The sequence below is a fragment of the Brachyhypopomus gauderio genome, chromosome 16 (genome assembly GCF_052324685.1).
Source record: "Brachyhypopomus gauderio isolate BG-103 chromosome 16, BGAUD_0.2, whole genome shotgun sequence".
Taxonomy (NCBI): Eukaryota; Metazoa; Chordata; class Actinopteri; order Gymnotiformes; family Hypopomidae; genus Brachyhypopomus; species Brachyhypopomus gauderio.
This window is the reverse complement of record NC_135226.1, coordinates 3,332,911-3,355,864: the sequence shown is the minus strand read 5'-3', so window position 1 is coordinate 3,355,864 and position 22,954 is coordinate 3,332,911. Positions and strand designations below refer to the sequence as shown.

The 22,954-nt window shown below is 38.9% G+C and overlaps 3 protein-coding genes and 1 long non-coding RNA gene across 7 annotated transcripts; 1 reads left to right on the top strand and 3 right to left on the bottom strand.

Annotated features, from left to right (window-relative positions):
- Nucleotides 1–3,097: 3,097 nt before the first annotated feature.
- Nucleotides 3,098–8,430, bottom strand: LOC143478075 (uncharacterized). Of its 2 annotated transcripts, XM_076977004.1 has the most exons (8): nt 8,303–8,430; nt 7,432–7,504; nt 7,193–7,249; nt 7,043–7,099; nt 6,895–6,957; nt 6,676–6,732; nt 6,527–6,589; nt 3,098–5,380 (listed from the first exon to the last, which is right to left on the bottom strand). In XM_076977004.1, exons 1-8 carry the CDS (start codon nt 8,389–8,391, stop codon nt 4,091–4,093), a joined length of 1,749 nt encoding a protein of 582 aa, XP_076833119.1. In that variant the 5' UTR covers nt 8,392–8,430; the 3' UTR covers nt 3,098–4,090. The 2 variants fall into 2 exon arrangements, with proteins under 2 accessions (XP_076833119.1, XP_076833120.1); XM_076977005.1 differs by lacking the exon at nt 7,043–7,099.
- A 129-nt stretch (nt 8,431–8,559) lies between these two features.
- On the top strand, nt 8,560–13,845 carry LOC143478218 (uncharacterized). Of its 3 annotated transcripts, none has more exons than XM_076977177.1 (11): nt 8,560–8,647; nt 9,343–9,560; nt 9,945–10,096; nt 10,414–10,569; nt 10,950–11,080; nt 11,231–11,441; nt 11,703–11,816; nt 12,254–12,340; nt 13,030–13,071; nt 13,264–13,351; nt 13,554–13,845. In XM_076977177.1, exons 4-11 carry the CDS (start codon nt 10,548–10,550, stop codon nt 13,612–13,614), a joined length of 756 nt encoding a protein of 251 aa, XP_076833292.1. In that variant the 5' UTR covers nt 8,560–8,647; nt 9,343–9,560; nt 9,945–10,096; nt 10,414–10,547; the 3' UTR covers nt 13,615–13,845. The 3 variants fall into 3 exon arrangements, with proteins under 3 accessions (XP_076833292.1, XP_076833293.1, XP_076833294.1); XM_076977178.1 differs by having other exon boundaries at nt 8,586–8,647; nt 9,347–9,560; XM_076977179.1 differs by lacking the exons at nt 8,560–8,647; nt 9,343–9,560; nt 9,945–10,096; nt 10,414–10,569 and adding an exon at nt 10,652–10,770 and having other exon boundaries at nt 13,554–13,844.
- A 1,033-nt stretch (nt 13,846–14,878) lies between these two features.
- On the bottom strand, nt 14,879–15,780 carry LOC143478425 (uncharacterized). The gene is made up of 3 exons (XR_013121748.1): nt 15,552–15,780; nt 15,247–15,379; nt 14,879–15,008 (listed from the first exon to the last, which is right to left on the bottom strand). It is a non-coding gene; the product is annotated as an uncharacterized LOC143478425 (long non-coding RNA).
- Nucleotides 15,781–18,303: 2,523 nt separating this feature from the next.
- LOC143478414 (uncharacterized) lies at nt 18,304–22,439 on the bottom strand. Its single transcript, XM_076977379.1, has 6 exons — nt 22,218–22,439; nt 20,259–20,415; nt 19,208–19,994; nt 18,800–19,066; nt 18,580–18,658; nt 18,304–18,468 (listed from the first exon to the last, which is right to left on the bottom strand). The coding sequence occupies exons 2-6, from the start codon at nt 20,399–20,401 to the stop codon at nt 18,362–18,364; spliced, it is 1,383 nt and encodes a 460-aa protein (XP_076833494.1). The 5' UTR covers nt 20,402–20,415; nt 22,218–22,439; the 3' UTR covers nt 18,304–18,361.
- Between the last annotated feature and the right edge of the window lie 515 nt (nt 22,440–22,954).

Below are 22,954 nucleotides of genomic sequence, written 5' to 3'. Positions count from 1 at the left end.
CACATTAGGAGCTAGGGGCTCAAACTCCTGGTTTGAAGTGGTTAATGACCCTGCTTTATGGCCAAGTGCCATTACTGAACAGGCCAAGTCGATTCTGGTTAATAGAGTTGCAGCTGCTTTTCAAAATCGAAGTGAAAAGTACCCTGCCTCAAGTAGGGATAGGACCATGGGGGGCATCACTAGGAGTTTCACACATTCCTAATGGCCAGTCTGTGACTAGGCAGTGGCTACTTTTCTCCCCTTCATCTGGTTGCATCTTTGGCTGATTGTGTTGTTGCAATGGTGGAGATCCTGGGCCTAGACTTAACTGTCGAGGCCAGTCTTATGACAATGCAAGTAATATGTCAGGAAAGTACAATGGAGTCCAAGCTCATCTGAAACGAGTAAACCCATTGATTTGTTATGTTCCCTGTGCAGCACATTCATAGAATCGGTGTCAATGCTGTTGACAGTAACCCAGAAGCTGGCCGTTTCTTTGACTTTCTGCAATCAATGTACACATTTTGTGCCTCGTCAACACACAGGTGGGAAATGGTGTTCCGTGATACAGATGTGAAGCTCACACTGAAATCTTCGTCAGGTACTCGCTGGAGTTGGAAATATTATGCACAATTGAGATAGGCATTGAACAATATTTCCAAAGATTCACGGGAGAAACGTGAAACTAGAAGCAAGGCCTCTGCACTCTGTGGCAAGCTGGACACCCTAGAGATAGCTTTCATGGCACACTTTTGGGATACAATACTGCAGCAGTTCCCAGCCACAAGCCTGCAGTTGCAGAAACATGCCATTGACATACACACAGCTACACAGATTCTCATTTCTCTTTGTGACTTTGTGGCAGCACAGAGAGACAATTTAGAGACAATTCGTGAAGGGTCAGCTTTAATTGTTACCGATTCAGTCTCCCAAGACTACAGACATGACCTCCAGCGCACAAAGAACCGCAAATGTATGGTTGATGAAAGTGCAGAGCCAGGTGTTGAATTAAGTGGAAAAGAAATGTTTCGGATTGAAAAGTTCAATGTTCTAATTGACAAACTTGTGTCCTGTCTTAACCATCGGTTAACTGTATACACACACATAACCAATCTTTTTCATGTTCTTTTCATGCCTGATAATATGTCCAACAGTGAGCTCACTTTAAGGGCCAAATCTCTTGCTGCAGCATATTCCACTGATCTGACCATGAGCTTGGCAGGTGAACCTGTTCAGTACAAATCATTCATTTCAGAAGAACAAAAATGCCCAAATACAATGCTAAAGACCATGGTAAATTTGGATTTACAGTCCACTTTCCCAAATGTTTACATAGCACTCAGACTTTTTTTGACTTTGCCAATAACAAACTGTGAAGGGGAACGTTCATTCTCCAGACTGGCTCAAATTAAAAATGAGTTCATGATGAAAATGTGCCAAAATTGGTTGAATTCACTCTCCCTTCTTGCAATAGAATCAGAGTTTGTTAGACAGCTCAACTTTGATGAGTTAGTGGACGACTTTGCAAGAAGGAAGAGCAGAAAGAAACTTTTGTAGAATCCTTAGGTACGGTAGGTTGGCACGGGGGTGGGGGGGTCGGGGTGTTGGGGGGGGGGGGGGGGGCCCTTTGCAAACTCCTGGCCCCGGGGCCCAGACCCCCCATAATCCGGCCCTGCTTGCAGAATAAAACGAACTGATTGGGAACAAAGGACGAGTCTACTGAGGCTGCATGAGCGCTTTGAGCACGTGAGGTGACCCTGTGTTCATCATTCTCTTCAAACAGGTCAATCCACGTGCTACTTGCGTTTTTCCTGGTTGACATGGACGATGGGCGGCCAACCTGGGCTCCCGTCTGTGCAGCGCGAGGACACGGAGAGCCGTTCACCCCAAACACCTGGTTCACAGCCAGAAGGAGAATTCCTGTGGCGAATGTAAATGTGCATCAGACATTAAATACGTAGCCTTTGATTTTTTTTCACTTTTGATTAACTTGATACTGAAATCTGTTTGATGATCTGAAAACTGTTGTGGTTATTGTTACTGTTGTTATTGTCATTAATTACACTAGTGTTGTTGTTGGTCTAATCTTTACCACTACTATTATTACTGTTGTTATTATTATGGTTACTATTAATACTTTTATTACTACTATTATTATCATAACTATAATTATAAATGTCAGTTATGGAAACAGTGGTGTATTATTATTATGGTTACTATTAATACTTTTACTACTATTATCATAACTATTATTATAAACTGTTATGGAAGCAGTGGTGGATAATGTAATTGTAATGACAATATAGCCATTATTATACTTTATTATTATTCTTCTTTACTATGTTATTTTATTATATTTTACCATTGTATGTACCTTATGCTTTGGCAATACAAATGTACTTATTTGTCATGCCAATAAAGCACCATTGAATTGAATTGAATTGGATTAGAATGCGGAACATCCCATATGGAAAAGTTTTTCAAAAAACACATATGATTCTTGTTTTTTTCCTGAATCATATAAGTTTAGTGTATGACACTAAAAATCCATATACAATGCATATTAATTTAACATACTGTGAGACATACAGTATGTCATACATACATGTACAATCTGTATTAAATCAATATATTGCCCAACATATGTCCTTGACAATGCAAGATTTTACAAAGTTAGAGTAAAATCATATAGAATGAACATGGATGGATAACAACAAAACTAGCGTGATGAGATATGAATGTAGCATATGTCTTCCTAAGCTACATTGTAAATGATCTCTATCAATGTACCCTGAGTTTACACAAACGTTGTCTGATTCAGCTTCATGTAATAAAAGTATATGAAGGTGCCAAGGCATTTATGACCCCATCCACACTCCACCCCCTCCTCCACCCCAAGGTCACATAATAATAAATAAATTCTAATATTTTTAATCTTACAGAAATTCATGAAAAAACAATACAATGAGTCAAAGAACAAACTATTTATTACTGTGTATTTGAACAAGATGACATTCACAGGATATTATTATTCTTTATTATTTATGTGTACTGGTCCTGAAAGTAGGCCTGCCTCAAGCTGTAAAATTGTAGAACATCATCACATCATTTTATAATGACAAGACCTATGTCATTAAAGGTTTAACCAAATGGGGAAGCTTTGTTCAGCTTTGTTCACTTACTATAATAGGTCTTGATCTGGCTACACACAATAGGCCCTGACTTTTCAGAGTTAATGTAAACACATGGTCTCACAATATAATTGGTGTCAATGGCTCTTTCAAATCCGGTAGGAAAATGTACAGACTTCATAAAGGACAATGATATCCTGACTGTGTGTCCTTTAACCAAATTCTGTACTGTACTATTACCAAATTTGCCAATTGTGTTGGTTGTCACTGACACAGAGGAAATGTGAAATCTTGAAAATACTACCATCTTTCAAGATTACAATGGAGTTGTTTCTTTTCTTGCTCTTTGTGTAGGTTAAGCTGTGAATAATTTCTCCATTGACAGATATTCTGTTATAGTAACTCCCAACTGAGTTTGCTGGTACCTCATGTACTGCATGTAGAGCACAAAGGTCATTTTCAGACACCAACCTCATCTTTGGCACTCCAAGAGCAGTCACCCTATCAAATCTAGCACAGTTTCTTACATTGTGTCTAATGGAAGTCATTTCTGTGTAGAAAGCTTTCACTTCAGGGGAGTCATCTGATAAATAGCGTTTAGCTATGCATGGTAATTTACGAGACCATGTTACTCTTTTGCAGATCTGCTGAGGCACTGCATTTGAACTTTTTACTTGTTTGAGCAAATAGCCATTAAAGTTTTCAAACATGAATGCAGAATGGGCCCACAGTGGACCCAAATTCTCTACACTCTGGCTCAAATGCAGGAGTGAATGCACATTGAATGACATCTTATCTATGCCATACAAACTCTGAATGGATCCAACAAAGAGCATGAGAGTTTCATGAGCGTGGTCAATTTGTTCTTGTGTAATCTCTGAGCCAAGCAAAATGCTAATGCCCTCCACCAGTAAAGCCCAATGACTGAGATATTTGTTTGGTAGTATCCCCTTCAAGACTGGCACACTGTAATACAAAAGCTAATTTTGCCATTCGTGAGCCTTCCAAAATTTTCGTTCCAAGACTGATCGTGGGACTCTAGAAATAGTGCTTGGAGGCTTAATTGACATAAGATTTGCATCTATTCTTGCAGTGTTTAAACCAATGTACCATGGGTGAGTGGAATTTTTGGAATCAAACCACAATGCAGAGATCTGTCTACACACTCCAAGCAACACACAATGCATGTAATCAGGAACCACTCCATTTATTATGTCAAAATGACGTAAATCTGCAATTGCTGATGGACCTTTAATGCCTAATATGATTTGTTCTTCGATCTGAGCTATCTCTGCTATCTCTACAGTTGTATTATGATCTCTGCTATCTGGCAGCTGTTCCAAACAAGGGTAGACTCGTGCAGTCCCATTGCCTTTTCGTAACTGCATACCAGGATGAAGACAATGCCCACAACCATACTCCCCATTAAACTGCTTTAAGTTTTGGAGTAATGGTCGTGCAACAGCATCACAGATGGCACATAATGGAAAGACTCTAACAGTTTTAACCAGCTGATCATTTGGATCCTGCCACTGAACACCAGTTTGTGCAAGACTGTTGCATTCTTCAACAAAAGGCTTGAAGAAGCTGGTCATATTGGGTTTTGATGAGCCAAACCACAATCCACACAGAAGGACATGTTTGTCCCTCTCTTCTGGGGGTATCTCGTTCACTGAGCACAGTAAAGGCCAAATGCTAAATCTAGATGACCGGAAAACGGGCACACCATCGCAATTAAATGATAGGGAAAGAAAAGAATCACAATTTGATTTCAAATTCTTGTACATTTCTCCATCTGTAATATCAGGGATGGTATGACTGCTATGCTCACTGGAATAGTACTGCACATTTTGATTCTCCAAAAGATCCTTCAGTTGATCCTTCAATGATACATAGATGAAAAACTCACCATTCTCTACACTTTGTCTCACAGTTTTGGATGATGAACAGTACTCACATTTCAATTCATTTTCTTTTGACAATGAAGACCCAAGATAGTTGGCACATACGCCACAATAATGATGATACTCAGGTTTGTCTAGAAAATCAGTAAAAGGCTTCTCTAACATATACTTGCTTGCAGGGATAGAAACAGAACCTTGACTATGTAACTTTAACAGTTTTAAAAGATCCTCCATTAATGCACCTGTGACATTGTGTTTCAGGGAAAATGCAAGGATGGTCAGCCAACTAACATCTTCAACAGGAACAACTGGGGGGCCCATATATCCGTCCATTGCTACTTGCTCTGATGTTGACTGTATTCCCTCCTATGGGAAGAAAGTAACAGCATGATTAATCATAATTTGTCACTTAAAAATTACAATACAAAATTTATGGCAGTACCCAGTTCTTGCTTGCAATTTAAACTACTATGGTAACTAGTATTAATTTACTTAAGCTAATATATATATTACTAAAAAACAAAACACAGATTTAATGGCATCTGAAATCTACAAATGTACAGGGATACCTAAAACTTTATATGATTTCACCACTAAATTCCATGCATGCATTATATAATACAGATAGTCAGGTAAACTCAATATTTTAAGGCACACTGCTGGATAGCTTTATAAAATTATTACAGCTTGAAGAAAATTTAGTCAAAAGCTTTTCCAACTCATGTTAAGTACTGCATCTATGTTTGGGCAACCATTACATGTGAGCTTACTTAAAAATGATTAATGTGGTTGCTTCTTTACTACCGGTAACTGTTTAAATAATTTAAGATTTTTCCAATTCCCCCACAGACTCGGACTTTGCCACAGTTCAAAATCATGATCTCCTGACAATGCAGTTTGCCAGTTTTGCCATAAAATTTTAGAAATAAAGAATGAAATACTATCAAAATGATTAATAACATTAACAAAAAAGAAAAATATGTGAATGTGAAAATATTTCTAGTTTTGTTAATTCTGAACTAAAAATCGGTGCAGCTAGACCTAGGAGAGCGGATAGGATTATAGCAGACCCTTCTCACCCCGCACATGGACTATCTGACCCACTCCCCTCAGGCAGGAGGCTTCGGTCCATTCGGACCAGAACCTCCCGCCACAAGAACAGTTTTTTCCCCTCTGCCATTGGACTCATGAACACTACATAATCATCATGTAACTTTAACACTTCATAACTCTGCCTTGGTCACTTTACTTGCATTGTATTACTCCATTTGCACTGTTGTACATGTCTTTTATTTTTATTTTTTCGATCTATATTTTATATTTTTAGAGTATGTATTTATGTGTACTTAATTTTGCTGCACCTGCAAATTCCTAGTCCGTGAAACCTGTTTTCATTGACAATGGCAATAAAACTGCATCAGATTCTGATTCTAAACATTTAAGCAGTAGTTTCTAATCTATTAAATTTAAGAAAAGATAAATTAATGAATGCTCAGACAACTGCTCACTTACCTTCACTGTTGAGGAGGTGCATTGTTCATCAGTGTCTGGTAAGTGTGACACAGGGCCCTCATTCTAGAAGAGGAAGTAATACCATGTTATATGTGCAAGAAATACATGTTCTAACATAGCCAGCTGCTATCTGAAAAGAAAAAGTCTACCTGTGTTTCTGTGAAAATGGAAGCTCCTTCTTCCACCAGAGAGTGTGACATATGATCCTGAAAAAAATTAAATGTTTAAAATAAACAGTTATATATAATAGCATTGCATCTAGATAAACAACAATATATTTTATATAAATTACTTGTAATGTGACATATTTCAAGCCTCTTTTGTTTAACATTTACTGAATGAATGTCTAGTGGAAAATGCTCACTTACCTGTACTGTTAAGCAGGTGCAGTGTCCTGTAGTCTCTGGTAAGTGTGGCACAGGGCCCTCATCCTAGAAGCGGTGAGAACAACATTTAATAACTGGAAGAAATACATGTTCAAATATAGCCAGCTGTATCTGGGAAGAAAACGTCTACCTGTGTTTCTGTGGAAAGAGTCTGTCCTGTACTATCTGGGTGGTCTAACAAATAATCCTAGAAGGCTCAATTGTTTTAAAGGCTATTATACACACTTTAAGAAATAACAAAGTACAAACAAGGATTACATCAACAGAAACTAAAGACTACCTGTGTATCTGTGGAGACAGAATTCCATTCTTCCACCAGTGAGTGTGACACATGTTCCTGAAAGAGGTGAAAGACCAAATAAAACATGCAGGGCAAGATAAATGTTTGTTCAAATGTAGCTAAGTAACAAGTTTAATACAAAAGTTAATAGATAGATGAATTCACATTTAAAGATAAACATGCCTCACAGACTCAGACTCAGTTAGATAAAATCTGACTTTTAATCTGCAGTAGCCTACCTGTGCAATAGCTGAAATTGCTGTGTTCTGCAAAATCTCCCTTTCCATGCTATGCAGATATGATTCTATTTTCCTGTACAATTTAAGAACAAATTATAAACAGACCATACTGTAGACCATACTGCTATATTCTCTATACTTGTATATATGACATACTTTGTTGATTTTTAATGTAAAAATACACAACATAAAAAGTTTGGTATAAGCATTTTCTGCAAATATCTGAGCACAATTTATATTTATTTACTGAGTTTAACATAAAAAGCATAAAATATGTCATAATCCCTGTAAAACCAAATTATATATGTTCATGTTTGGTTAAATTCAGCAAATAAACATTTATTCTATATTAAAATGTACAGAACCGTGTTATCTAGAGATTGTGCTAATGTATTCCACAAAATAAAATCAACAAAACTTTACTTGCAGCTTTATGATACAGCAGTGAAACAATTAAAGCATTTAATCATGGTAAATCATATTTTGTGTAGATCACAATTAAATGAGATTTTAAATGGTTATATCATGCATAATTTCATATAATTTAATAACATAATTTGTGTTTAATTTTATTTCCATTGTGTGAACAACGTTGAAATTGAGCATGAAGTTCCCCTTCCACTTCAGGGTGAACGCAGTGAACCATTACATGCTGCACTTAAACCAGAGGACTAGAGCGACAGAAAAAACAGTCGCTAATCAAACTCATGAAAGTAATGCTTCTTCAACAAAATACTGAATTAACTTATAAACAGGAGTTGTGTAGCCTATGGCTGAACATACATTGCCTTACTTTAGTTGCTAATGCGATATTCTTAACAGTATATATGCAGTCTGACTTCAGTTAGGATTTATCCAACTTTATATTCACCTTTTTTTCCACCTTGTTAATGTGCGATTCGGAATCTTTCTTTCTTTTTCTTGTGCATTAAAATGGCAATAACGTTTTCGTTTCTGCATTTCATTTACTTTCTGCTCTCTAAATTGACTCTATATAGGACACACTTCTACCGCGGTTCTCTGCCCTAAACGAGAGCGGGCTTTTTTAAACGAAAAAAAAAACAAACAGTAAGATGTAATGCGCTGATTGGCTGTTAGTAGAGCTGCTGCGCAGATTGGCTGTTAGTAGAGCTACTGCGCGGGTCTAAACGGCTGAACTTTCCCACATTTTAAACGATCTCTGCCGCAGTCATCATTTCGCCACTACAAAATTCAGGTAAGAAGATATTTTGTATTTACATGTGTTACTTCAAATATAGCGAGGTATAATTACTTTGTTCAGAGCACACCAGCTAGTATATGCATTACCTGGGGATTTTAGAGGATGTACATGTAGTCTAACGTTAGTCGACCCCCCCACACCAAAACGGTATGTAGCGTAAGCTCTCGGTGTAGTTTTTACGGACACTTTTTACATTGGTTAGACATAATGTATTTCTGTCATCTTGACTGTTGTTAACACATTGAAAATGTCATGTCGACTTTGTTGCTTTAACATTAGCTAACACAAGCTAGCATTGGCTACCGCGAGACCTACCTGGACTGATTATACCAGTGAAGTGTTGTATCAAGATGGCTTGTCATACGCTTTTGATGCTTAGAGAATTTAGTTTAAAAATTGGTCTCATTTCAGTTGCAGCATTAATTGACCGATATATGACAAACTCAGCATATAGTTAGACACCACCTTATTTCTGCTTTGTATAAGCTAAACTAGCTAATAAACTACAACACGCGTTTTGCAGCCCCGGTGTTCTATTTAGCTCTGACACCCTCCTTGAAGGAAACCTTCTCCCTCACTTGCACTTGAAATGAGTGTGACAACATCACACTGTTGAGACGTGCACTTTAAATACAGCCATGACTAAAGAGTAGCTGTGATGGCATATGCATTTCATTCAATCTTTCAAGCAAGATGAGAAAGTTTGCAGTGGTGCAGTGGAGTAGTGGGGAAGATGCTGGTAGCTACAGTGAAGTCAAAACTGAAGCAATTAGGAAGTATGACGACACCAAGATGGATGAGGATGGCTACCCCATTACAGACTACAGGGCAGCCATAGAGTGGCGGAAAGGGAAGAAACCGAAACATGGCTGGCCAATATACTGCGCCTCCATCAAGTTTGTGAGCAGTAAGTAACTTCTGTTGAATTTAATATTGAATTTGAACTTGTATATTGAACTTGAAAAAATTTCACCTGTTTTCTTGGGTTAGTAACCATGGCAACATGGCATGGTTTCATGGCAACAGTAACCATTGTTAAATCTGTCTGGTTAATGTAATAGAACAGTCAAAATGTATAATGTTTTATATAGGTTTAAAGGACACTACATTGGGAGCAAGGTGCCATTTGAGATTCAGCTGCGAAGCAATATACATGATACATACAGTTTGCATTGTTCAGCTTGGAACAACAGATAATTCAAAGGGTCAAACCTAGGAAAATTAATAAATATTTGGTCTGAGTGAAGTATGATGAGTGTTTTTCTACTTTATATTTCAAACTACTTTTCAGATAATCGGTTTCACATCAACAATAAGATCAGGGAGTTTCTGTGCTCACTGTCCGTGGAGAGAGAGGAGCCATTGCCCAAAAAGAGGGTGCCTGTTCCACCAAAGAAACTGACTGAAGATGATTCAGAAGACACTGACATAGAGTGTGCACCGGTAAGAGTTTATATACCATTAACATTGGATTTACAATGTTTGTATTTTCAAAAAAATAACAATTATATCTTTAGGTTGTTCCTAGTTCCAACTAGGTGATCACAACAGAATTACAAATATGATTAGAAAAAAATGACCTGCCCACACTTTGTTTTTGTTCTATTTAAATCACAAGATTTGACCCAGCAAGGGAATAAAGAACTCAGAGCTTAGACAAAGCAGTCTGAACCACTCTAGCCACCAGCTGACTGAAATAATTTGCAATATATTGATGTTAACTACTTTCTTTCCTATTTCTCACTCCAAAAAACCGCAAGGTGATTCCAAATACACAAAAGGGCACTGCTCAGACGTTCCTTAAAAAGTATCACTCAGTGGCTTCAGTGGGAGTTCCAAGAAAGCTTGAAGAGCTTGCTAGTGAAAATGAAGAACTGAAGAATGAAAATGAGAAATGAAATCCATGCTTTTCAAAGGTATGGCATCTGGGACAATATGTCCAAAAATTAAACCATGCATGTTTTTTTCTTTTTTTTTTTTTTTTCTTTCTTTTTTTCCCTTCAACTTGTGCAATTGTCTGTTTGCTTCCTGTGAGGTATGGATCACAGCAGTTGCTGAGATGGACAGTCTGGCCCACACTTTTAGCCCACTCTTTCACTAACCTTGTGTCTAAGCAGGTTACAACTCTGACATTTCCATATTCTCTCTATGTGCCCTTTTTAAACAACATGATGTAACACGTTCACATCTCATTTGTGAAAGTGGAGCAACAGGTGAAATTCTGCAATAGGTGTAAACAGATTCTGGCTGGAATTCTATTACTAATATAATTTTTTTTGTGATTTTGTATTTCTAGAACTGCCAGAGATTATTAAGGAAATGAAGACTGTCCTGAAGACAAAAACCTTGTCATCAAACTCTGACTTAGAGTCAGTGTCAGAGGAATCTTCTAATGTCTGCCAGCCCTCTGTGCTGAGAGCAGAACAGGTAATATGGTAATTCTTAAAAGTATTTTTCTAATATATTACAAGTAGCAGTTAATTCTATTAGAAGTAGTATATACAGAGAGAGAGAGAAACACAGTTGAAACACTGTATGCCTGTAGTAAGTCCCTGTTATTGTTCACATCTAAAATAGGTGGAAATTTATCCTGGATCCAACATATTCATTGATCGGCTTGCCTGGGCTGTGGCGCAGAATGCAAACTCTGCCTCATCTTTTGTTCGGACACTCCTAACAGCAGTGTTCCCCATGGATGTGCTTCTTGTTAGCAACCTTCGTGGCAAGTCAAGGGATTCTGGTGATCAGCGTCAAGCACTGGAGAAGAGCAAAGTGGATGCAATCTATAGTAAGTTTTTAATTTCATTACAGCTTACACAAACTGCTTGTACTGTGTCCAGTGGACTACCACTCCAAAATATGTCTGCTCGGTCCTGGTCCTATGGTGGCTTCTATCCATTGTTGGAACACTTCTTACACTGCCCTGATGTCATAATGATGACACAAATGAGGGTCATTCCATGTACACTATAATTTCAGATCAGATTGTGTAGTGTGAAGATACTGACCATGTTTGCCAAAATGAAGTGTCTCTGGTGCTGGTGTGCAGGAGGAATCCAGGAAGATTCAACAGACACAGACATGAACAAGGTGTCCAGAAGAGAAACCAAACTAAAAGCTAAAAGAAAAGCAAAAGAGGAGACAGAAAACATCATTCCCTTGAGTGAGTGAATGAGTACAATGTTAACAACTTATTTTGGGGCATGTATAGGGACTTATTTAAGGTATTTTTCTTTGAACACAGTTCAGTAAAGCATCAGTAAGATTCATGTAAATGGTTTATTCACTGTGTATCTTTATGCTTGTAGCAGTACTGAAAGTCTTTCCCTTTTGAAAATCATTAATAAATTGCAATAATCAGAATTCACAGGAAACAAACCCAGTTACATGTTACTCCTAGGTAGTGTTAAGTAACTTTGGAGTTTATTATTATGGGTCAGGGGCTGTACTGTGATACTGATCACATCACCCTGGTAAAACCCCTGTTAATGTCAATACCAGAAAAACAAGCATCAACACAGCTCAACTGAAAAACATTCATCTAACATTCTCATGTAAAATTAATTAGTGTATGTTGAAAAAATGTTTTTGTTGTTGCAGAAGCTCCTGTGACCGATGATCTGGATAAGATGATCGATGATCTCTTCCACTTTCTCCAGGACTATTCTTCTGACCTTCCACCTCTAGGTGATCAAGAGACATTCATACAAAATCCCATACTGAAAACACATTTGCTAATTTACTGACATCAACTTGTTCAATACGTATTAATATCAATACCATAGAAGTTTACATTAACACATCAGCATCAGTAAGACTCATGTAAATGGTTTATTCACTGTGTATCTTTATGCTTGTAGCAGTACTGGAAGTCTTTCCCTTTTGAAAATCATTAATAAATTGCAATAATCAGAATTCACAGGAAACAAACACAGTTACATGTTACTCCTAGGTAGCGTCAAGTAACTTTGGAGTTTATTGCTAGAGCCATTAAGTGAAAAATAAGAGAAAAAGAAACAGAAAATAGGTCTGTTCTATGGGATTTCTCTTTTCTTTCTATTTTGGTTATTTTTGTCTATTTTGTTCTTGTCTTTGTTCTTTTTTGTATTTCTGTGTAAAGCGTCCTTGGGTACTTTGAAAGGCACTATATAAGTGGAAATTATTATTATTATTATTATTATTATTATTATTATTATTATTATTATTATGGGTCAGGGGCTGTACTGTGATACTGATCCCATCACCCTGGCAAAACCCCTATTAATGTCAATACCAGAAAAACAAGCATCAAAACAGCTCAACTGAAAAACATTCATCTGACATTCTCATGTAAAATTAATTAGTGTATGTTGAAAATTTTTTTGTTGTTGTTGCAGAAGCACCTGTTCTGGACTTTTCTTCTCACCTTCCACCTCTAGGTGATCAAGAAACATTCATACAAAATCCCATGCTGAAAACACATTTGCTAATTTACTGACATCAACTTGTTCAATACTTATTAATATCAATACCATAGAAGTTAACATTAACACAGATCAGCTGAAAAATATTCACCTGTTATTTCCACACAATATTTAATAAGGGATTCTTGAAAAAATATTTTTTTGCAGAAGGAACTATGAAATATGTGTTCTCGACATCTGTCAGGAACCCTCACAGGCTTCCTTGGACGAGACTGAGGTCTCTTGCACCCTGCATGTAGGTGACCAAGAGACATTCATACAGAATCCTATGCTGATTACACGTTTGCTAATTTACTGACATCAACCTGTTCAATAGCTAGTAATATAAATAAGAGAGACTCTTACATTTACAGAGATCAGCTGAAAAATATTAACCTGTTATTACCATTTAATATTTAATAAGGGCGTGTTGAAAATAAAATCTTTTTTTTTTGCAGAAGGAACTTTGAAAGGAACTCTCAACGAGTCCTGTCAGGAGATCTTGCAACTCACCTCTAGCCTGTTCCTGTGTCTTCATGCTGTCACGGTACTGGCGGGACATTGCCAGTGTGTTGACATACAAGTTATAAAATTGTTAGTGTTAATATTTTATATGCATTTATATTACATGTGTATATATATATATTATAGGCATTTATATTTATTTAACTGATTCACGATTTTGTATCAACATTCAGAACTCTCTTGTTTTTTTTTCGTTATTTTATTTTATTTTTACAATTCATTAAGCTTGTAAATATGCCATAAACCTTTCATGTGATCAACGGTAATGAATTTTATTGTAGCAAAACTGGTCCATTGCATTCTTTATTGGAAGTAAAGACATGAAAAATAGTATTGTGTTTGCATTTGATTTTATTTTGTCACGGTGAGGCGGCCCCCTACCGGCCGCCTCCGTCCACAGCGGCTGTTGTTGTTGTTGTTTGGTGACGTCATGTGCGTCCCTCAGGTGGGCGGAGCCCGTGATCCATCTCACCTGAGGGTCGTTTGTTTGCCTATATATGTCATGTCTTTGTACCAGTTGACCGCTGGTCATTATATCCTTAATTTGGAGATAGTGCAGGGTTTTAGGTTTGCACACTTTCTATTAAACCATCATTTTTCCCTGAGACTTGGCGTGATCGCTTCCTTTTCGTTGCTCACCCCTGCCCGTCACAGAATGACCAGCCACCCTTCGGAAGCCGCCGAGTCTCTTTTTCTTTCTCCTTCGTTCGTGGTCATGTCTCATGGTAAGTGTTTGTCTGCGTGGTGTTTTGTTTGAAGAGCTCCACCGTGCTTTTGTGTTTTGTGTGTGTGTGTGTGTGTGTAGCACGGCGAGGACCAGGGCAGTCTGCCCTGAGACAGCTCTTCGTGTCCGTTGTATGTTGCGGGAGTTTCGCCGTGCGCTTGTGTGTATGTGGCACGGCGAACACCAGGGTGTCTGCCTGGTGGACTCTCGTGTGTGTTTTGTATGTGTGTACGGGTGACGGACGTGTGGACCAGTGTGCGTGCTCGTTATGCTCTGTATGTTTGTAATGCAGACACAAAAGGTGATGGGACTGTGGGGTGCAATGCCAATCATGGCCTTGAATGTGGTGTGAGATTTGTAGGTGGAAAATACCTCACTTTGCAAAACGAGAGAGGAGGGGGTTTGGCAAAAAATTTCTGTGCAGTCAAGCACCACTTGCGTGTCAGGAAATGCTGAGAATTCGGGTGGTAAGTGAGCCTTCACTTCTTCTTTTGGAATCCACAAGCGAACAGAACCAAGTAAATGGTACAGAAAGTGTGTCCATGTTGCAATAATTCTGCTGACTGGTCCGGTGAATACCAAAGCGGTTGGCAAGATCCCTGAGAGGTAGGCCCACAGACAGGTGCATTAGAAAGAGCAGTAGTTCGTCTATCGGTGCAAGTTTCTGTGAAAAGAAATAAGATAAATATATCAGTGGGCATTATTTTAGGTACACTGTGCATATTTAATCTATTTTACACTGTTCTTTTGTGTGTGTGTGTGTGTGTGAGTAAAATAACTGCAGTGTACTTCAGTTGTTCTACATGTAAAACATCTGAAGTGCACTGCAGTTACTTCACGTGTATGAGAATTGCAGCACATTACATTTAGAACTTTTTTGTGATCTTGAATATATAACTCACTGTTGCTTTTTGTTGAGTTGGCTCACCAACGTTGGCAGAGGCAGCACAGGAACTGGTGATCCGGACCATCCTGGTTTTCACAGCAGGCTCCACCAGTTGCCAAAAGGCCTGGAGATGCTTGTATGATGCAAATCTAAAAATAAAATGATAATCACTGTTGACTTATTGGTACTGTACACTACTGTGACTGATGCACAAGACATAACAACACATTCATACACATTCTTATTAAGTTGAAAATATATATAAATAGAACTGATACACAAAGTAGTTAATTTAATACTATTCAAAAAACATGGACCTACCTTGTGTAAAAACGAATGTCTTCATCTGATCCTGCAAGACGATGAAGCCCAAAGCGGGACTGCAGCTGTAACGTTTCAAGCCGGTGTTCCAGTTCTTGTATTCTTTTCCTCAGTGCTTCGTTTTCGTTTGCTAAAGCATCTGCCGCTGCTGAGGTGGTTGGAGTAACACAGTAGTCGTGATCAGGCGCTATCTGCACGCACGTCCATCTCAGAGTCGGAGTCCGGCGACTCTGATCATGAGCGAACACTCATGATCGCTATCACTCTCTACTCCTCTACACAGACTACTACAACCGGAAACAAGTATGCTTACCCCTCGCTACCCGGAAGTTAGGAGGCTCCACCTTGTGCACAGAGCGAATTATAACTGCCTGGACCTCTATGAATGAACAGATAGGGGGAGACACAGGTTCCCACTTAACTTAACCCCTCATCTTCAAACACAGATTGAATAAACACGGTTTGAATAATTTGAATAATTTATTTGCTTATATTTTTGTAATTGTTTAGATGTCGATTGTCAAACTGTAAGTAGATAAAATAAAATTAGATAAATTATATTATATATATATATTTATGTTTTAAGAATATTTTTAGGTCCTCTGAGAGGGCGTAGAGGGCCCTGACGGTTCCCCACTGACGGAGGTGCCCTTGAGCAAGACACCTAACCCTGGGTGCCTGGCTGTAACGCAGCATGAGCTGCGGAGCGAGGGGACGGACACAAATGCTGAGAAAAGCGAGATTTATTAAAGGACATTCCATATTAGTCGTCGCTGAAGCAATCTGGGGTCATAACAGGAGGGCAGTCCGAATAACACACATACACGGGCACAGCCCCGTCGACAGGGGGGGACAACCGGGTCTGTTGTCCAGGGCCAGAGGGGCCCATCAAAGAGCCCAGCAATTAATTTTTTATTTAAAGTCTATAATTTTTAAATAATCTTGAAATCTTTCATTAATATAAAATTCTGTACTGAAAATAAGCTCAATGGATAAAATATATATGTTTTTTACCTATCTGCATATTTTCCATTAAGTGCATAATCCCCCGCCTCCCACCGAAAAATGGTTTGATCCAGAGACCGTAACCGGCTGGTACCCGCCCAACAGCGGGAAATACAGTGGTGGATAGCAAACATGACATTTGCAAACATGCAAACATGGAGCGCGCGAAGTTACAAAATTCGAGAGGTGCACGACCTCGCAAATCGACAGCGCGTGAGGCCCTCGCGCACGGGCAGTGCCACTGCGATTACGTCATTTTCGCCTCGTGAACCCTCGCGCCGCATCAAGTATAAACCAGTCAGCTGTCAGAAACAGCTTTGATGTGTGGCTATATTATAGACTATATGACCTAACTCAAGGATTGTCTGCTACAGAGGAAATTTAAATGACGTGCGGGGGGGGGGCACATGAAACTTTCTTGTCTCGGGCCTTGTCCCGGGGCCCCAGCAAGACTGTAAACGGGCCTGCACGGGCATACTGACAACAGGGAAACACTGACAAGGCTGGGAGACACAGAACGGAAACAACGGGCGATGAGTAAACAAAATAGAAGGTACAAAGAACACTCCAAGAACAATGAAGACAACCAAAACATCCGACGAAGGACAAGAGAGACTCAGGGGCTAATATACACAGCACTGAAACAAGGAACAGGTGATGGCAATGGCTGCCTGGCTAGGGCTGCCTATTCTGTTAAAAACGTCCTCTGTTCATCTTCATATTTTGTAGCATATTTTTTGTATTTTTGAAGCAGTGTTTTCATCTCACTCTCTTCACAATAACCTGTTTTACTTTCCTTTCTTCATCATACAGCTGCTGCATTTTCTTCAACATTGTCTTTCTGGACGGCAGTTCGTAACTTGCATCACTTGACACAATTTGCAGCGCTTCTTGTAGGCCTTTATCTTCGACCACAGAGAGCGAACAACACTCAAATAATGTGACGCGTCAAGTATAAACGCCTCCGCCGTTCGCGCGAGGTGTGCGGAGTCGCGCGCTACGGTCACTCGCGAAAGTTTAATGCAGTCTTAATGGTGGAATGAAGGTAATTTAAAAACCAGGACATTTCCTCACTTAAAAAAAAACCCTGGACAGGATGTGAAAGACGGACATGTCCTGGGAAATACGGACGTTTGGTCACCCTATCGTACTAGGAATACATTTAGCAGCTAAGTTATCATTACTGACCTGCGCGTTAGCACCAACATTGTTTTGCGTTGAGGTGGTAACGAAGGATGGAAGTGCTCCTGTGATAAGCGAACTCCTTCCTACATAAAGTGCAAATAACACTATTTGTGCTCGTACTTCCATTTGGAAGTTTCTTATATTTAAATTTCCCATCCACCAGCGTAGCCTCTTCAGTCATCTCCATCATGATCTTATTGTGCGTCCATGTAATCTGTCTGCCTGGAACTCGTGCACTGAGAAACATTAAATGGTGCAAAAGTGTCTCATGCGTTAAATGTGTTAATTTTTTAGTTTGTTAATTTTCCTGTAATTAATTAATTGAAATTAACGCATTCAAGTCCCACCACTAATATATATATATATATATATATATATATATATATATATATATATATATATATATATATAAAATATAGTGGGCCAGTCTGTTAGGAACCCCCGGGCCACTTTTTCTCCCCAGTGCACGCACACACACACACACACACACACACACACACACCTCTCATAACCACTCCACTGGTTCTCCAGTAAAAAACCCCTTAGGTTTAAATAAATCAATAAACACAAAGGACTGGACTGGAGAAAGACTTTACTGGTCAGTATTGATGAAACAGTTCTCAGGATGCTCTACCAAAGCATTTGAAAGGATTGGACAGGGCTTTGGAAATTGCTGAGCACATCCGGGACAAACGTTTGCAGAAAGTGTTGGTTTCAATGTGTGAAGCTGTAAAAGACAAGATTCATTAGAACTACAGAAAACCTCATGTTAATTAAATGCTTTTAGAATACTGATATAACAGTGTTCTCCTCTCAGAATTCTGAATCATGGACTTACATTCCTGAAGATGATCAGAAGCCTTGCTCCTCTTCTGGACATCAGATACCAGACCAGCATGGTGCATTTTGTTTGACTTCTTGAAGAACAAACGTGAAACAAAGCAAAATGACAAATGAGGATTCACAAAATTGACAAGACAAACTATTAAATATTCAATTGTTTCACTGATTTATGGAACAGGGCACATAAAATGATTAATGTAAAACATGATTCCTACCTTCCAGTTAACATAGAATTTCGGAACGTTCATCCGAGCAGTAAAAGGGACAACGTGCCTTTTCACCACCACAGGCTTTAGACCATAAGTTCTCATTAATGTCTGGATGTCTGCTGAAGTGGGGAACGTGGCTACTGAAGAGTCCAAAAAGGAACCAAAACTGCTTTCTGCGTTAACAGAAACATTCTGAGTGCTGCTGATCTCAGAAGCCTTGCTCCTCTTCTGGACATCAGATACAAGACCAGCATGTTGGCTTTTTTTTGACTTCTTGAAGAACAAACATTAAACAAAGCAAAATGACAAATGAGGATTCACAAAAGTGACAAGACAAACTATTAAATATTCAACTGTTTCACTGATTTATGGAACAGGGCACATAAAATGATTAATGTAAAACATGATTCCTACCTTCCAGTTAACATAGAATTTCGGAGCGTTCATCCGAGCAGTAAAAGGGACAACATGCCTTTTCACCACCACAGGCTTTAGACCAGTTGTAAATGTCTGGATGTCTGCTGAAGTTGCTGGGGACCTGGCTACTGAGGCATCCAAAAAGGAACCAAGTGTTCTTGGCTGAATACTGGAACTGCTTTCTGCATTAACAGCACCATTCTGAGTGCTGCTGATCTCTTCCAAACAGATGCCACCATCACATGGAGAAACCGAACCTTCCATTCCAGGATGTTTTTCCACATTGAAGAAACCATAAATGGTACAGGACCAGTCAGAGGACAATCCAGAGTCTTCAGAGCTGTAGGCGAGGTGCTTGAAAGCGCTAAACTGTGCCACCTGTGGCTTCTGGTTCCTTTCTCCAAGAAAGTGTGTCGTACAGGTGAAATTCTGTTCGGCGTTAGTTGAAGCTAGTACAAGATCAGATTTTGTACCTCTGTTGCCATCCACGCCATCAAGCACCACAACGATTGTACACATGACGACATCTGGGTTAAAGTTCTCTTGTGCCTCCGTCATTATTGGAATATCTTTTCCAGTCACTGCAGTCTCCAAGGGGTGAGTAGCATTAAATATGTTTGTCAAGATGTATGCCACTTCTGCAGTCACAAGAGGCCTTACAGTCTTCCAGTTCTGGGATATTGGCGTTTTGTCAGCAACAGATCTGAAGACGGCTTCTTGCACTGCCATTATTACTTCATTCACAGTGACCTGGCATATGGAGTCCGATAGGTCCACTGATGATCTTGTTGGAGACATAATTGTGAGACAAGGCAAGATCATTACATTTGTTCTCATATGAAACAAAACAGTTTCTAACATTTTAAATTCTAAATTTACTAAACTATTTTGGGGCGTATAACACACATCAGTCTGTTCTCTTCTTTATTAGTTTAACCTCTTACTTTCTTAACCTCCAGATTAATTTTTCAGATAAATCATATAGACCATTTTTAAAATTTCCATAACAATGGATAATATATAACTGAATGTGAAATAGTGAGCATACTCATCACTCAAGTTGATGGCAATTTCAAGGATGTCGCTGAAACGCTCAACCTGTTTGGGAGCTGACTGCTTAGACTCCTGTAGAGTCTTCTGAGCAATTGGTGCCCCAGTGGCAGATGGCGTGATGACTAGATGACACCTCATTTTCTTTTTTATGTCTATGACACAAATTCACATTTACATTTATCAGACACATTCCGTCAAAGCTTATATGGGGTAATAAAAATGACTATTAAAAACCATCAGGTGTGGTTAGTGCTGAAGCACCTGCCCATTGATGACCGCAATGCCCTTTTCAAGTTAAGTAATAACATTTTCTTGCTCTAGGAATACATAGAAATTGAATGTGCCAGCATCTCCTGGTCATCTTTTGACGGAGTTCAATTATGTTCGTTAGCATTATGGTTAACCAAGATGTTAAAGCTCCACCTTACAGTTCATAGGTTTGTTCTAGACCTGACATTTCACTTTGGAAAGCAACCTATTTTGCGACGATTGAAAAATTCATGTGAGTAACTTAAGCCAACATCCTTCTCCGATACCACATCTAGCGTTAGTTAGGTTACTTGCTGTACTCTCGTTATTGTAACCGTTCGTGAACACACCACCTTTGCCGTTAGCTCGAGATGGCTAAAATACCGTACACACCACCAAATGCATATACAATACAAATATATACGTTGCACAGAAAATTGCTAGGTGGGTATTTAAAACTACCCAGTAATAGCATCAAAAGTATATGTTTTCAGTCTTAGTAGCAAGCTTTTAAAGAGGACTGGGTAAGCTAATTTTATATAATGTTCCATTGTACTTTTCAAATGCCGGGAAATCTAGATTATTTAGACATAAGAACAAAGTATAACATTCATCATACATGACATATGTCTATATTTAGCTCTGTGCATTGTGAAAATGCAGGTTTCCACAATCACCAGTACTGTTCATCAAGATCGCCAAGTTAGCTAGCTATTATTAAGGTGTATGTCAACCGAAAGTAACGTAGTCTCTTTAACTGGGATGAAAAGTGTAACGTTTGGTAGAGACTGGGGTGTCGCAAGTGCAGGTAAACAATTTATTTAAATAAGAAAACGAAACAGCTGAACATGAGAAGTGACCACGGATAACCAAGAACCACAAGAACACTAGGAAACACACAACCACAAACTCAACAATTACCATAACCAAGACTAATACGAAACATAAACACACGAGACATGGGGATAAGAAACAGGGTGCCGGAGTATGTTAGAGCACTATATAAGCAATACTAACATGGAGAACTAACGAGGGGAACCTAGTATGACAAAACCAATAGGAAGATATTACCAATCATACATAGTAATAAAACATAAGACTCTGGGCAAGGAGACGAAGGACAACCCCAAATACCTACGACAACGAACTAGCAGAGACAACGACGACAAAAATGAGCAGGAAACACAAAAGATTTACAATCACAGAGAGACTTAATGCAGAAAGGGGCACAGACGCAAAGCACTCGCAAAACCGAAACTTAGAAAGAGACAGAATACCAAGAAGCACAGAGCGGGGCAGGGCAGAGCACGGAAAGGGAGAATTCACGAACACAATGACCGACACAGATGGCTGAAATGGAGGGACTAATATACACTGGGACAGGGAACTAAACAAGACACAGGTGGGAGCACTGAAGACAGGGGCGTGACAGACAGAAGGGAACTATGGCAACAGGGAAACAAGGCAGGACAAGGGAGGAGGGCGGAGTTGGGCATGACAAAAAGTTTTTGAAGCCCTCATGAATTAATGTTATTAATGAATTCATTAACTTAAATAAGCTAGCTAATTTAGAAGAACTATGGTTAATAAATAAAACTGCCTATGGTAAACCGCTTCCCTGAGCTATTCATGGAAGTCCGAATCCGTTTTCTGCCTCTATAATTAAGGTTTAGAAAATTTAGGAAATTCTTTTAAAAAATCATACCTCTAGTATAGGAGATACTGTGGTCTGGAGATTTCGGGTCTCTTTGTGAGTAAAGTTCCGTAGGAGATGCTGTCGTCTCGAGATTTCAGGTCTCTGTGAGTAGTCCCGAAAGCCACGAGCCTTTATATACCTGTCTGGCTACCTCGTCTGTGACGTCGCCATACAAATGCTGTTGCTTGGCAACGCGTCCGCGGAATGATACAGATTTAAAGGCTTGTTTATACTTTAGCGAGTGACCGTAGCGCTCGACTCCGCCCACCTCGCGCGAACATCCGCGAACGGTGGAGGCGTTTATACTTTCCACCACATTGTTGTCCAAAACGATATGTGGTAGTATAAAGAAACACCCCTCAAAAACAGGGGAATTAACATTTACCTGACAAATTTTAATGTTGCTTTGTGTTTCAGGTTTGAAAAGTGCTGGAATTTAGGCTAAGCTTGATATTGTAACTACTTCATTTCACAACAAATATCTGTCTGACTGAACAGTTCTCTTGTATTACGTTAACAAATACGAGCCTCTTGTAATTCCAGGACGAAACATGAGAGAACGTGAAGACGTTAAGATTGGGCGTTTTGAAAATAAACCACCATTAAATAATGTGATTAAAAGCGAATTATTTCGAATCATTTCGAGTATATGTATAAATATTTAACTTAAGTTTAACATGCTGGGAAATATTGAAATTGACCTTGAAAATAACGTACAAATCCTTGAATTCCACCTTTTAAAGGTG

Bases quoted from the DNA above. Each gene is read 5' to 3' on its own strand.
- LOC143478414 (XM_076977379.1), bottom strand. From the start codon at position 20,401: ATGAGGTGTCATCTAGTCATCACGCCATCTGCCACTGGGGCACCAATT. The intron at 19,995-20,258 runs GTATGCTCACTA...GTCTCCAACAAG, and splicing joins GCCATCAACTTGAGTGATGA to ATCATCAGTGGACCTATCGG. The intron at 18,659-18,799 runs GTAGGAATCATG...TTGTTCTTCAAG, and splicing joins AATTCTATGTTAACTGGAAG to AAGTCAAACAAAATGCACCA.
- LOC143478218 (XM_076977177.1), top strand. From the start codon at position 10,548: ATGAAATCCATGCTTTTCAAAG. The intron at 11,081-11,230 runs GTAATATGGTAA...CATCTAAAATAG, and splicing joins CTGTGCTGAGAGCAGAACAG to GTGGAAATTTATCCTGGATC. The intron at 11,442-11,702 runs GTAAGTTTTTAA...GCTGGTGTGCAG, and splicing joins CAAAGTGGATGCAATCTATA to GAGGAATCCAGGAAGATTCA.
- LOC143478075 (XM_076977004.1), bottom strand. From the start codon at position 8,391: ATGCAGAAACGAAAACGTTATTGCCATTTTAATGCACAAGAAAAAGAA. The intron at 7,505-8,302 runs GTGAATATAAAG...TAAATTGTACAG, and splicing joins TTAACAAGGTGGAAAAAAAG to GAAAATAGAATCATATCTGC. The intron at 5,381-6,526 runs GTAAGTGAGCAG...TTCTTCCCATAG, and splicing joins GCACCTCCTCAACAGTGAAG to GAGGGAATACAGTCAACATC.